The following is a 12,267-nucleotide window of genomic DNA, read 5'->3' on the forward strand; positions in this document are numbered from 1 at the left end:
ATAAAAGATTTCTTCTTTATCTCAGAAGACATGTGAAAAGATCACATACAACAGAAAACAAGAACACATGTTTCTATTTCTGCAGAATGAAGAGACCAGTTTCTAGGCACTTAAAGACTGTTAAAAGCTGTCAGCTTCTTGCACAATCTTGGTGGGAGAAACGTGGAGTGATGTGGAAAATGGAGAGGTCATGAGCAGGGGTGATATGATGCTAGGCCCAGCAAAAATATTTTTCACAACTGAGGATGAAATGAGTTCACTTTCAGACAAACAAGAAGTGCCTGTGTTCACTGCCAGTAGGTTCATATTAGAAGAAACACTGAAAGGTGTTTCAGGCAGGAGGAAAATGACACCCGATGAAAGTTTGTAGATGCAGCAAGGAGTGAGGAGTAAATAAAAGGGTAAATATGTGGTTTCAATCAACATCAACTTTATAACACAATACATGTAAATGTCTTATGGATTTTAGGATGTAGTAGAAATTATAGTAGATTATATTACACTGTAATAAATCAGAGAAGTACCTTGTAATCTCTAAGGTAACCACTGGAAAAGAATAGAAGGATATATAACTTTTAAGCTAATAGAGGAGAATAAAGAAACAATGGGAAAAAACAATCAATTCAAGTGTAGGTCAGATGGGAAAGAGAATTGATCATACAATAGTTAGGACTAATAGAAAGCAAATATTAAATTGATAGCCTTATGCCAATATAAGTAATTAATTATAGCAAATGGAAATTGACGAGAGGCTTCAATTAAAGTAAAATAAAACAATGCTAGACTAAATAAAATATAATATACAACCATACGGTGCTTCAAAAGACAAATACTTGGCCGGGCGCGGTGGCTCAAGCCTGTAATCCCAGCACTTTGGGAGGCCGAGGCAGGCGGATCATGAGGTCAAGAGATTGAGACCATCCTGGTCAACACGGTGAAACCTCGTCTCTACTAAAAATACAAAAATTAGCTGGGCATGGTGGTGTGCGCCTGTAATCCCAACTACTCAGGAGGCTGAGGCAGGAGAATTGCTTGACCCGAGGAGGTGGAGGTTGCGGTGAGCCAAGATTGCTCCACTGCACTCCAGCCTGGAGTCTGGTGATGGAGAGAGACTCTGTCTCAAACAAACAAACAAACAAACAAACAAACAAAAAACAATAAAAATAAAAATAAGACAAATACTTACAGCTATGGAAACATTGAAAGTAAAGTGATGAAAAAATATATATGTTTTAAATACGAACCAGAAGAAAGCCAAAAAAGCTATATTTATACATGCAAGGAGACATTAAGGCAATGGCTTAGGAGAACTGGAGAGATATCTTACAATGATAAAAAGTTCATTGAAACAGGGAAATATAATAATTCTAAATCTGTATGCAGTTAATAACATGGCCTGAAAATAAGTAAAGAATTGACAACATTATAAAATGGAATAGACAAATCCACAATCATCTTTGGAGATTTTAATATACCCCTCTCAGTAATTCAGAAAACAAGCAGTTATAATATTGGTAAGAATATAGACAATATGAACACTATGGCTAACAAACTGGACCTAATTGGTGTATATGGAACATTGTACCCAACAACATTCTTTGATCAGAACAGCTTTTTTTTTTTTTTATAATGGAACTACTGGAAATAAATCAAATGCCTATCAAGTGGTGAGAGAATAAACAAATTGTGGCATATTCATTGCTACGTGGTACCCTGGAGTACAACTTAGTGATTAAAAGAAATTACTGATCCATCCAACAACATCAATAGCTCTCAAAAGTATTATGCTAAGTTAGAGGAGCCAGGCAGAAAAGTTATATACTGTATGGTTTTTTTTTTTTTGAGATGGCATTTTGCTCTTGTTGCCCAGCCTGGAGTGCAGTGGTGCGATTTTGGCTCACTGCAACCTCCGCCTCCTGGGTTCAAGTGATTCTCCTGCTTCTGACTCTCCTGCCTCAGCCTCCTGAGTATCTGGGATTACAGCTGCACACCACCATGCCTGGCTAGTTTTTCTATTTTTAGTAGAGACAAGGTTTTGCCATGTTGGCCAGGCTGGTCTTGAACCCCTGATCTCAGGTGATCCACCACCTCAGCCTCCCAAAGTGCTGGGATTACAGGTGTAAGCCACCGCTCCCTACACTGTATGATTTAATTGTTATGAAATTGCAGAAAAGAAAGCGTCATGTGATAAAAAGCAAATCAGTGGTTACCAGAGGCTAGGGGTGGGGTGAAGGTATTGTCTGCAGAGTGAATTGAGGGGAATGTTGGAGGTAATAATAGTAATTTTATATCATGATCATTTGGTTTTACAGCACTGTATACATGTGTCAAAATTTATTGACTTGTAACACTAAAATTGGTAAAATTTATTTTGTGTAAATTATATCACAATAAAGTTAATAAAAAAGATAGAAACATCTTTTAATATTGATATGGAAAGATCTCCAAGATGTATTGGTAAATGAAAAATGCATGATGCATAAAATGTGCATAGTATGTACCTTTTTTGGAAAACATAGTAGCATGTGTCTTATGTAATACATACAAATTTTCTTCTTTAAAAATTTTTTTTCTCAGAATCTCCCCACTTCCTCTTCCACTCCTGTTTCTTGTTTCCTTCCTTCCTCACCCTGTTTTCCTTCTGTCGGGTCCTTGTAGACTCTCTTCTATGATTGCTGGGCTTCACGTTAGCTGCATGATTCCACCTTGAAATCAAACCTGCTCTCCTGGCCATTTCTTCTACCCCTTAACCCCACTGTCTAATTCTTCAGCTCCAGGAAGCCCCATCTGATCATACCTTTGCATAATGATTTTTTTTTTCTTTTTGTGGTGCTTCCATAGCATGCAAGATTGGTCTGAAACCCATAGTATGCCCAGAAAGGCCTGCAGAAGCAGGGACAAACTTAGTTTTGTACCTTCATTCCTTCTTTTGCCTTCCAAGTGGCCTGCGCTTTGGTCACATTAAATCACTTCACTTTTCCTCGGGTATTATGAATCCTATGACCTCAGTCATTTGTGAATAGACCTACTTAGGCCATTTCTACTACCTTTTTTTTCTTTACTTAGAAAACAAACTGGACAAACCAAATCAACCATTACCTTTTCTGTGAAAATTCATTTTTTTTTTCTTTTCCTCTCCTGTGGTGCCTGTTTGAAAATACTTGCCATTGTGCAATTGACATATGATTATTATTTTCTAAAAAAGTAAGCATTCCAGATAGAGATAAAGAAGACCTAAATATTACCTAGATGACCTTTACTTGCAGCCGTCTCTATGTATAGATACCTTTTGATAAATTTGATAGCTACATACAAATGGGATCCTTCTGTAATGTACTCTCTCCTCTAACTTTTTCTTCACTCACCGTTATATCACAGATACCTTTTTGTGTTGACAGAAAAAGACTTACGTGTCATTTTAATGGCTGCATAGTATTCTGTTTTGCATATTATTTCCTGAACTGCTTTCCTATTAATTACACGTTTAAGTCACTTACAGTTGCTTGCATCGGTATAAATGATGTCACAATGATTATTCCACTGTGCTTTGAAAATACCCTGACAAATGTCCCCGATCACATTTGATTGTAATTATCTGTATGCCTGTCTTCCCCACCAGACTGTTACTAGTTTCCTGAGGGCAAAATCCATTATTTATCTTGTCATCTGCAGAACCCTGCAGAGTGCCAGTAGGAGCTTAATATGTATTGTTGAAAGAAAGGAGTAAATGAATGGATGTTTATATAGTCGGGTACACATGTTATCATTACACGTCTTTAGCTTTTACTCAACTTTTCATTGGCCTAAAGGCCTGATATCTCTTAGGTATTATTCAATCCCCTACTTATTCCTAATCTATCTTTACCGATGTCATTGCCTCTCTAAATTCAATATGTAGCTTTAAGAATTAAAACCTGTTCAAACCATGACTCTCCCATAGATTGCAGTGGTCTCTGAAACGTATTTTGTTAATTGCCAGACAAAATAAATGCAAATATCTGACGCTTTTTTCCTGATCCTAAGCGGACATGAGTTACCAAGACTGAGATTGTCAATTGCAAGAAAAAAACATACAGTGTGTGTGATACGTACTATTTACAGCTGTTGTCCATTAAGAATTCTCTGGAGTACCATTTGCTGCTACAACTGAATGGTCTCATAACTTTAACTCACCAATATGACTGCAAAATTGTCTTAAATCAGAGGGGAAGAGAGGAAAGCCAACTAGAACAGACTAAAATACTGCTTATGTCTTCACGAGAATCCACCATTCTCCCCATTTGCTTTGCTTCTTCAGGATGCTAGACCAGCCTGCAAGGTCTTGTGGCATATTACAGTACAGCAGATTAGCAACTTGACTCTCCAATGGAAAGAAACACATTGTTGATGCCTCTCTGTTACGGCTTGCATTTGGCTTATTGATTAATGCACTGCGTTGTACTGGGTATATCAGACAATGGTAGCCAACTGTCCCAGACGATGAAAGTGTTTTGTTAGTGTCACAGATTTACAAGAGCTTAAGCTAGTTTTCATTCCTTCTTGCTGGGCTGAAAGCTCTTACTATTGTTGTCCAATATGCTGCAAATGAGCATAGTTCAAACATCACAAAGAGAGTGATATGGAATTACAGAACTGAAAATAGGATACTGATTGGGTACAAATTCATCAAGCCTCTTTATTTCACAACAAGCTTTTCATTGGCATGCCAACACAGCTTGCTTTGGAAAAAGCAAAAGCAACTGTGAGCAAATGATATGGTAGGGAAGCTGACCTCCAGTTAATTTCAGTTGTGCCCAGCTAGCTAACTGTACATCTCCTTCCATCCAACGTATATTTTTTTTAGAACGTTTCGGTTAGTGAGTCATTAGTTCTTTGTGCAGAACACATAATCTGCTATGGATTGAATATGTATATCATCCCCAAATTAGTATGTTGAAATTCGAATTCCCAAAGTGATAGTGTTAGAAGGTTAGAAGCTTTGGAAGTTGATTAGGTCCTGAGGGTGGTGCCCTCTTTAAGAAAAAAGGGTTAGTGGGGCATGGTGGCTCACCCCTGTATTTCCAGCACTTTGGGAGGCCGAGGCAGGAGAATCACCTGAGGTCAGGAGTTTGCGAGCAGCCTGCCCAATGTGGCAGTGGCAGGTGCCTGTAATCCCAGCTATTTGGGAGGCTGAGGTAGGAGAATCCTTTGAACCTGGGAGGCGGAGGTTGCAGTGAACCGAGATTGAACAACTATACTCCAGCCTGGGTGACAAAAGTGAAACTTAATCTCAAAAAAAAAAAAAAAAAAAAAAAAGGGAGACTTGAGGGAACTCAGTTGTTCCTTCTACATGTGAAGACAGAGTGAAAAGGCAGTCATCTAAGAAACAGAAGGCAGGTCCTCACCAGACACAGAATTTGCTGGCACCTTAATCATGGATTTCTCACCCTCCAGAACTGTAAAAAAGAAATTTCTGTTGTTTAGAAACCACCCAGGCTATGATATTCTGCTATGGAAGCCTGAAAAAAATGAGACAAATCCATTGCTCGTTTTTTTTCAGAAACTTACATAACTCATCTTCTGTTAAAAATGGTGAGGCCAGAATCTGAACCCTGGAAATACGGCTCCTAAAGTTATTCTCTAATTCACTATGCAGTACTGTCTCTGATTGGGTACATGTTTCATCTACAATAATTTCAGAATTAGTTTTATAAGGCCCAGTCTTTGGCATGTATTTCTTCTGATGAAAATTCATCAACTCCCTTTATCTTTTCTAAAACACACATGTCAAATATCGTTCTCCCTACAACTCACTATTTCATTCTTTTCTCCACAATCTAGAAAGTGCACATGAATGCATGGTCGTTCAGAGGATGACTTGAAACCTGGTCTGACGTGGAGTTTAACAGGGTGTCACAAAAACATGAGCACAGTGGCCTAACCAAATAGTGGTTTACTGTTCTCACATATCCAGAAGTAATGAAGCTGGTGAAGGTGTGGTATAGCTGCTTAAGGAATTTGCCAAGAACCCTGGCTCCTTCTGCTTTTACAGTCACCATCTTTAGCATGTGACTTTGATTCTCACATTGGCTTTCTCATCTGAAGGGATCACATCTATGTGCAAAACAGGAGGAAGAAGAAGGGCAAAGGACAAGACACAAAAACCAAGCAGGCATTTGCCAGATGAAACTGTCCCCTTTAATTAGTTTTCCAGAAAGACTCACTCTCTGATAACATTTAAATCTCACTGGCCACAACCGTGTCACGTGGTCACTCGTACCTACAAAAGGATCCATGAAGCTAGCATTTTAATATGGGCAAATTTCTTCCCCTTCAAAAATCAGGGCTCTGGTAATAAGAAAGAAAGGGAAAAAGGCTACCGGGCAGGTAACAGGCAGTTTGTGCCATGTCTGGAATATCGTAAGCCAACACTTGCTCTTTAATTGGTGACTGATGATTCTGCAATATACTCTGTTACTTATCACGGGATACCAGTGAGGCACTGACTCTATGCTTGAGGATGTCTGATCTGCAGGATAAAGTCCAAATCCCTCAACAAAATATGTAAGAAAGGATCTTACCAGTTTAATACTAGCCTACTTTTTAATATTCATGTTCCACCATCTCTAGCCCTTTGCTTAAGCCACACGTAACTTGTCTTCATTTTTTAGTTAACCTACTTTTGTGCCACTGTTTTTTGCATATGTCTTTTTCTTTGTTCAGAAGACCCTCCTCACCGTCTCCAAGTGGTAAATAATACTTAATTTGCAAGACCCAGTGTGAACACCATCACGTTTCTGGGAATGTCCTTACTTCTCTCAGTCATATCTATTTTGGTGTTTTGTATACACTCCCATTAGCTCACTTGTAATTGTTTTTTTTTTCGTATTTGTCACTTCTGACAAACACTATGGCCTCTTAGAGAATGAGGACTATAATTTATCCAACTTTTTCTACCCGATGCTCCTGCAGTTCTTGGAATATGCTCAAGACACCTGCTTAAGGGAGCTGAATGTTACCTCCAGTGCATAGGTGACCTACAAGGAGCTGAAGTGACCTGTTTTCATCATAGCCAGTGAAAGTGCACTGATCTGAACCCCTTAAATCTAGACCTCAGTGGATTAATGGCTGTCAGCAGAAATATGGAAGAGATAGATAGTGGGGTTTTTTTTGGTCGTAGTCGATGATAATAATATAATTTAATAATTTAAAAGTATTTTCTTTAAATCTTCGATTGCCCATTCTTTAGCTCTCTTATAAGAGTTATTCAATTTTTTCTTTCATTGTGCACAATTTGAGACACAGTTTGTGTCCTCAAAAAGGCTACTGTTTTTTACATTCTATATGTGAGTAAGATCATCTCATGTTTGTCTTTCTGTGTGAGGCTTGTTTCACTTAACACAATGTCCTCCAGACTCATCCATGTTGCTGAAAATGACAGAATTTCATTCTGTTTTATGGTTGAATAGTATTCCACACATACACACATATATACACATATATATATACACACATACATATATACATATATATATATATATACACATCCCTCTATATACACACACATGCATACAATAATATGTACAATAATGTATATGTGTGCTTGTATGTATATATATGTAAGACATATATGTGAGATAGATATAGATAGTATCTATATATATCTGTAGTTGCACATTTGGGTAGATTCCATATCTTGTCTGTTGTGAATAACATAGAAATTGCAGGAAACATGACCAAGGTGCCTGCAATAAACAAGGGAGTGCAGATGTCTCTTCCAAATACTGATTTTATTTACTTTGGATACATACCCAATAGTGGTATTGCTGAATCATATGCTAGTTCTATTTTTAATTTTTTGAGAGACCTCCATATTGAGTAGAATAGTGGTTACCAGGGGCTGGGCACGGTGGGGGCAAGGGAGAAGCAGGAGAGGACAGTCAGTGTGAACAAAGTTACAGTTAGAAAGAGTAGGTTCTGGTGTTCTCTTAAACAGTAGGGTGACTAGAGCAAATAATGTGATACACATTTCAAGATAGCTAAAAAAGAATATTTTGAATATTATTCCAAAGAAATGATAACTATTTAAAATGATGAATATGGTAATTACCCTGATTTGGTCATTATACCATGTATGCATGCACTGAAACATCATGTTATGTCCCATAAACATGTCTAATGATCGTATGTCAATTATAAATAAATTAATAAAAATGTTACCGTCTAAGAAAAAAAAGACATTTGAACTTAAAGTGATTTGAATAATATGGAAAGAAATTACTAGTTTATTAACTTTCAGGCTCTTCAGTGGCTTGGGTGTTTATACTTAGCAAATACTTAGTACTTGTCATTAGAGGAAGTTTAGGAACAATAAGGAATTTGGTGAGAATACAAAAGGAAAAGTGAGTCTTAAAAAAACCCACTACATTGAACAAAGGGTTAAAGTAGACATGGTGAATACTTGATATGAAGCTACAGCCTCTCCCTCCCTTCCCTGAGTATATGGAAGACAGACATCACTAATCAATCAAAATACATTTTCCACCTGAGCCCAGACATGGCCTTAGAATTCATTTCAACACTATGATACTCCAGATATCTTCTGTCAACAAAGGAGGGAAGACGTTCCTATCTTTCCCTCATCACTATGTTCTCCATAAAGACTGGTTCACGTCAATACAGAACCTGTAACAGGGCAGAGAGTGTTTTCCTAACTCCCTCTGGAAAATGAAGCAAACATTGTGACTCCAAGATTGAACATCCAGGTATTTAACTCTTCTGTCAAATCTCTCTCATGGACTGGGTTCAGCATCTTACAGTCATGGAGTTCCAAAGACACTGCTTCTGTTACTTGCCTTCTACTTCTGCTAGGGAATGAGAGGGACCATCCCACCCACAGACTTAATGATTGAGGAGGGAGAGAGCTGACATGTACTGAATGGCAGGCAATATAGTGAGTGCTTTATATTTACACCTTTTTGTTTTTTATAACAATCACATAAGGCCAGTATTATTGTTTCCATTTTATAGATAGGAGATAGTGTCAAAGAAATTAAGTCATTTGCCTGAGATCCTAGAGGTGGTGAGGGGTGAAGATAAGATTCAATCTCAGATCTGTGATATTGAACTCTGGAGAGTTATTGTTTCTTTGGTGATGTTGATAAAATCTGCTTCTTGGGTTCTTTTCAACCACCACGTAGTTACATTTTTTCTAATAGCCTTGAGCTGTACCTTCATACTTCCTTGAGTCTTGCAGACCACAGAGGCAGATGGAAAATGGGCAAACCTAGATCAGATATGTGTTAGAAAAAATCTGTTTGAAACTTCATGCCAGTCATGTGAAAATCTGGTCCCCTGGAGACCAATCTTGATGGAAATGGAAAACACATATAGGTTTAATTTTCTTCCGCCCTCTTTTCTGCAGGACATCGTCCCTATCAGGTGATCACCGCTCGAGTTCATCCAGGAGAGAGCAATGCCAGTTGGGTGATGAAGGGTACCTTGGAGTTCCTGGTCAGCAGTGATCCTGTGGCAAGGCTGTTGAGGGAAAACTTCATTTTCAAAATCATACCCATGCTCAACCCAGATGGTGTCATCAATGGCAAGTATGTCAGGCACCTGGCCCAGCCAGACCTGCATTTATGCTACTATAGTAACACTGTCATTTCCCCCAGCGGGCATGATTGGAGAGGCCTTGGTACTCTGTCAGGAATAAACTCTTGGTTTTCTGTTCTCTGGTACAAGTAACAACATACTTTCCATACACACTGATGTCAGTCTCATGGTTTCTTTGAATAGGAAGGTATAAAATTGAGGCCTATGCAGGATTGCTTGAGACCAGTAGTTCAAGACCAGTCTGAACAACAGGATGCGCCCCCATCTCTACAACATAAATAAATTAAAAAAATATAGGAATCATAGGCAATTAATAGCAGACGAAATAATCTAGTTTAACTTTAAAAAGGAGAAAACTGTTGTCCAGAGTAATCAAATGACTTGTCTAGATCACACGGTGGGTTAATGACAAAGTCAGGGCTCAAACTGTGATTTCTTCAGAGTAAGGCCAATGTTTGTATTTACTTACTCTTATTTACTGCAGGGAAATCTTCATTCTCAATCAGCTACAAAAGGATACAGCTATAATAATGGCATCTCTCTAGCTAAATAAAATGTTGGCTGAAAAACAGAAGGTTGGGGTTGTTCTTCTCTTTACCTAGCCCTTACAGGACTCTTGAGAATATATGATGGGAAGGATGACTCCCATGCCTGGTGAGCTCTGTTGAAATGGGCCATATTCTCAGAGTTTGTGAGCTGAGGCCCAGATGTCAGATGAGGCACCTAAACTCACCCAGCTGGTCTGTGAGGGTGACAGATCATATTCACAAAGACCTCTTTCAGACTTTGTGGGCAAAGGATAAAGCACCTTGCCATGGTAATAGATGATTCTTTTTACTACAGGAATGAAAATTATATCTCATGAGAAAAAGAGAATACAAGATATACTGAAAATATTGAGAAAAAAATTCAAAAGCTACAAATTGTAAATGTATTTTTAATTAAAAAATTAGTATCAAGCAAAAAAGAAGTTTAGAAAACTATAGAATAGAGCAATGTTAAAACTGTTAAAGAGATAAAATGAGAATTATGAAGAAATAAAGAAAACAAAAACATCAAATGATGAAATGAAAATGACTTAAATAAGAATGATTTAAGAAAGATGAAATAAACTTGTTAAGAAAAAAATTTAAATGCTAAACAGCTAATAGACTAGCTTCAAAAGATAAGCACCAAAGTTAGATAAGTTAAAAAGGTTAAAAATATGTAGATAAAGTATAAAAAGATGAAAAGCATAATTCCAAATGATGAAATATGTCAAACTATGTTAAATGAAAGCAAATCAAAGCTACAGACTGTAAAAATAAAATTTCAGTATGTGCGTATGCGCATGCGCGCGCGCGCGCACGCACACACACACACACACACACACACACACACACACACAGAGAGAGAGAGAGAGAGAGAGAGAGAGAGGAAAGATAAGACACCCATGTGTTCCTCACAGGTCAGCTTGTCCCAGCTCAGCAGTTGCCAGACTTCATTTTATTTAATTTTTTTTTTATGGAGATTATTTGAGGGCAGAAAGTAGGGTTTCTTCTCTTTCTCTGTGGTGACTGATTGGCCTTTATGCACGTGGGAAAACTGGGAGGCCAGGTCCTTCACTAAGAAACTCAGTCAGACCTTGGAAAGCAATTAGCCTTCTGAGCTCTCAAGCTGTAAAGGCCCTAAAGCAGTGTTCGCTCCTGGTCGAACAGAACTCAGCTGGCTTTTGCTATGTGCTCCTTTAATGGCAGAGAACAGCTCTGGGACATCAGTGAATGGCTCCTCCCTGCTTGAACAGCCAAGGGTTTTACTAGTAAGCTTTCTCAGCCTAAATGGATGGAAAAGAGTTATGCAAGGCATCTTGAGGGACATGATCCCATTTTGACATTTTCTCATCCAAATTGGCTCTTTTCTGAAATCTCTCCTTCCCTGGAATTGTCTGAGGTCCAGTAGAATATGGAAAGAGCACTGGATCTAGAGTCATAAGATTCGTTGGGAATTCTGGCTTTTCTCCTGCCCTACTCAGTTTTCTCTTCTGTTGGAAGAAGACTGTATGCTCCCTATTGACCATTCTGGAAAAGGCCTCAGAAGCCCAAGGCAGTATTCAAGATCAGGGATTAAGTATTGTAGTTTCTTCAATTTTAAATGCTTATGCCTCCAAATCAGAGGCTTGATCCAGGTCTCTGATTTAAAGGTTAATGTGATCTCAGTCACCGAGTATCCTCCTGGCCTAGACACACATTATTTCCAGCTCACGGCTGGTTGCTTTGGGCTCCCAAATGGCAGGCCAGCTTTCACTTAGTGACACTGGCATTTATCATCATTACCATTATTTATTATGACTAAAATTACCTTTTCATTTATATAACATCTTTCATCATGGAGCTTAAGGCACTTTGTAGATCACTTGGATTACCCAAACAATTTTGGCTGAAAGGGACTTGGAAATCGTAGCGTTATTCTACTGAAGGAAAAATCCACAGGTCATAGCACATCATTATGAAAAGACTTGAGACTGCCTGAATGTATAATGTCTCATCGTAAAGGAGCTTAAAAGTCTCAGTGCCTGAGCTCTCCTTAGAACATACCTAACACATGGTTTATCTAATTTCTGCTTGAACTATTTCATTTTAGGGCATGCCCATTCTGTTGCGTATAGTTATGTGGATTTGTGTTTTACTGTGTTTT

General features: G+C 38.3%; 1 protein-coding gene across 5 annotated transcripts in view; it reads left to right on the forward strand.

Moving 5' to 3' along the window:
* AGBL1 (AGBL carboxypeptidase 1) overlaps positions 1-12,267 on the forward strand; it is a 945,533-nt gene that overhangs the window by 281,711 nt on the left and 651,555 nt on the right. For all 5 annotated transcript variants that reach the window (XR_012517828.1, XM_074399984.1, XM_074399982.1 and 2 more), the window contains exon 18: positions 9,404-9,584. Coding sequence is in view for 4 of the 5 variants with exons in the window: in XM_074399984.1 (XP_074256085.1) it covers positions 9,404-9,584 (181 nt within the window). In the remaining variant the exon portion in view is untranslated. The remainder of the gene's footprint in view (positions 1-9,403; positions 9,585-12,267) is intronic.

The sequence above is a fragment of the Saimiri boliviensis genome, chromosome 5 (assembly GCF_048565385.1).
Source record: "Saimiri boliviensis isolate mSaiBol1 chromosome 5, mSaiBol1.pri, whole genome shotgun sequence".
Classification (NCBI taxonomy): Eukaryota; Metazoa; Chordata; class Mammalia; order Primates; family Cebidae; genus Saimiri; species Saimiri boliviensis.